At 31.9% G+C, this 1,597-nt stretch overlaps 1 protein-coding gene across 3 annotated transcripts in view; it reads right to left on the reverse strand.

Moving 5' to 3' along the window:
* The window catches only part of LOC127879855 (streptococcal hemagglutinin-like), a 44,797-nt gene extending 43,548 nt beyond the window's left edge, over positions 1 to 1,249 (reverse strand). For all 3 annotated transcript variants that reach the window (XM_052426924.1, XM_052426922.1, XM_052426923.1), the window contains exon 1: positions 744 to 1,249. In XM_052426924.1, coding sequence (XP_052282884.1) covers positions 744 to 772 — 29 coding nt within the window. In that variant the 5' untranslated portion in view covers positions 773 to 1,249. The remainder of the gene's footprint in view (positions 1 to 743) is intronic.
* Between the last annotated feature and the right edge of the window lie 348 nt (positions 1,250 to 1,597).

Genomic DNA, 1,597 nt, shown 5'->3' on the forward strand with positions numbered 1-1,597 from the left:
CAATTAGGCATATCAATACGTCTAGAAGTTACTTTTACATGAAATATGTTACAGATTTATTGCTATGAAGTGATTACCGCGGTTCATGTACCGGGATTAACTCTTAAATACGGCGAATCGTTTTGTTCGTAAAGATCCTATTTGTATATTACATCGAAATTACCTATATATACATAATTAGAAATACAAATGCACTAAAACTTAAAAACGAATACATTTATATTAATAACTTAAAATCTATCGCTATAATGTTTTTCTGTTTTATGTTGTATTCATTGAAAGTATTTGCTATTAAACAGGATTCCGAAAATTATTTTACAAGCATGTGTGTCAGACATACTGTGTATTCTTTAGTAAACATACCTTTGGGATGAGGCTAAATACTTCAACAATTTCTATAAGTCTTACGGTTATTTATATCTATAATTAATTCAAGAAACATATATGAGCCGCGATATAAGAAAACCAGGCTTAATGCATGCATCAACGTTACTTTCCGAAATTAGCCTGTGCAATCTGCACAGGTTAATCTGGTACGAAATTTTCCGCTTTTATGGCATTGTCTATTCAAATTCGGAAATTTCGTCACACATTTTTAGCTATGGTTGATATTGACGCTCAAGATTAACCAGTGCGGAATACACAGGCTAATTTGGGGCGACACCATTATTTGAACATGCATTTAGCCCGATTTCTAATAAAAGGGCTCATTTAAAATAAATAAAAATAATAAGTAGTCTTACTTGTACAAATCATAATATGAAATATTCATTTATACTCTCCATACTTTATCTACATTATAGTAACGTAACACGTAATCAATCCGTAGTTTTGCACAACGTGCTTAAATCGTTTTTAACACATAGTGTCGGTTTTGTGTCGATTGATTGTGGTTAAATGTATCGGATACCAAATGCGGAGGGTTAAATTTCGTTCTTTCCAATATAATTGTATTCTAAAATTAGAAAATCGCTTAGGTTTGTTTTTATAAATCGCACTTAATCGTGACCATGTGTATTTTATAATCGGGTTCCACAATCACGAAAACATGAAACATCACTTTTGTATTGTTGATCATTGCCAAATACATAGAGTCATCGCGTTCAGTATTTTCTAATACCCGGTAGTTATTTTTAGAAACTTAAAGCACGAACATGAAACGCTAAAACTGTCATTATATATTCCGCTCATTGATGCCTATATTTTTGATTACAGTAAATCGTCACGTATACCACTTCTTTAATCGAGTGTTAACTTATACCGAAAGCCGTAGGAAAAATACACGCCATGTATTTTCCCAAGCGTTTATTTACTTTAGCGCTTATTTAAATACGATGATATCAGAGTTTTCAAAATATGGCACGTCAAAATTTACCTGCCGTTTATGAATGATTTTAAAAAATCAATACGATGTGTTGAAGTTTCTTTATTTAGCGATTTTAATCGATTGAAACTTGCCCCTTGATAAAGCCTTGATGACGCCATATTAAACTTTTGTCAAATGTGCACGAAGAAAACATAAAGCAAAGATAATACACAACCTAAGCGAATTGCTTATGATAATTGAGTTCGCTCGTGTAACGTTAATTATATCGAG

This window comes from Dreissena polymorpha, chromosome 4 (assembly GCF_020536995.1).
Source record: "Dreissena polymorpha isolate Duluth1 chromosome 4, UMN_Dpol_1.0, whole genome shotgun sequence".
Lineage (NCBI taxonomy): Eukaryota > Metazoa > Mollusca > Bivalvia > Myida > Dreissenidae > Dreissena > Dreissena polymorpha.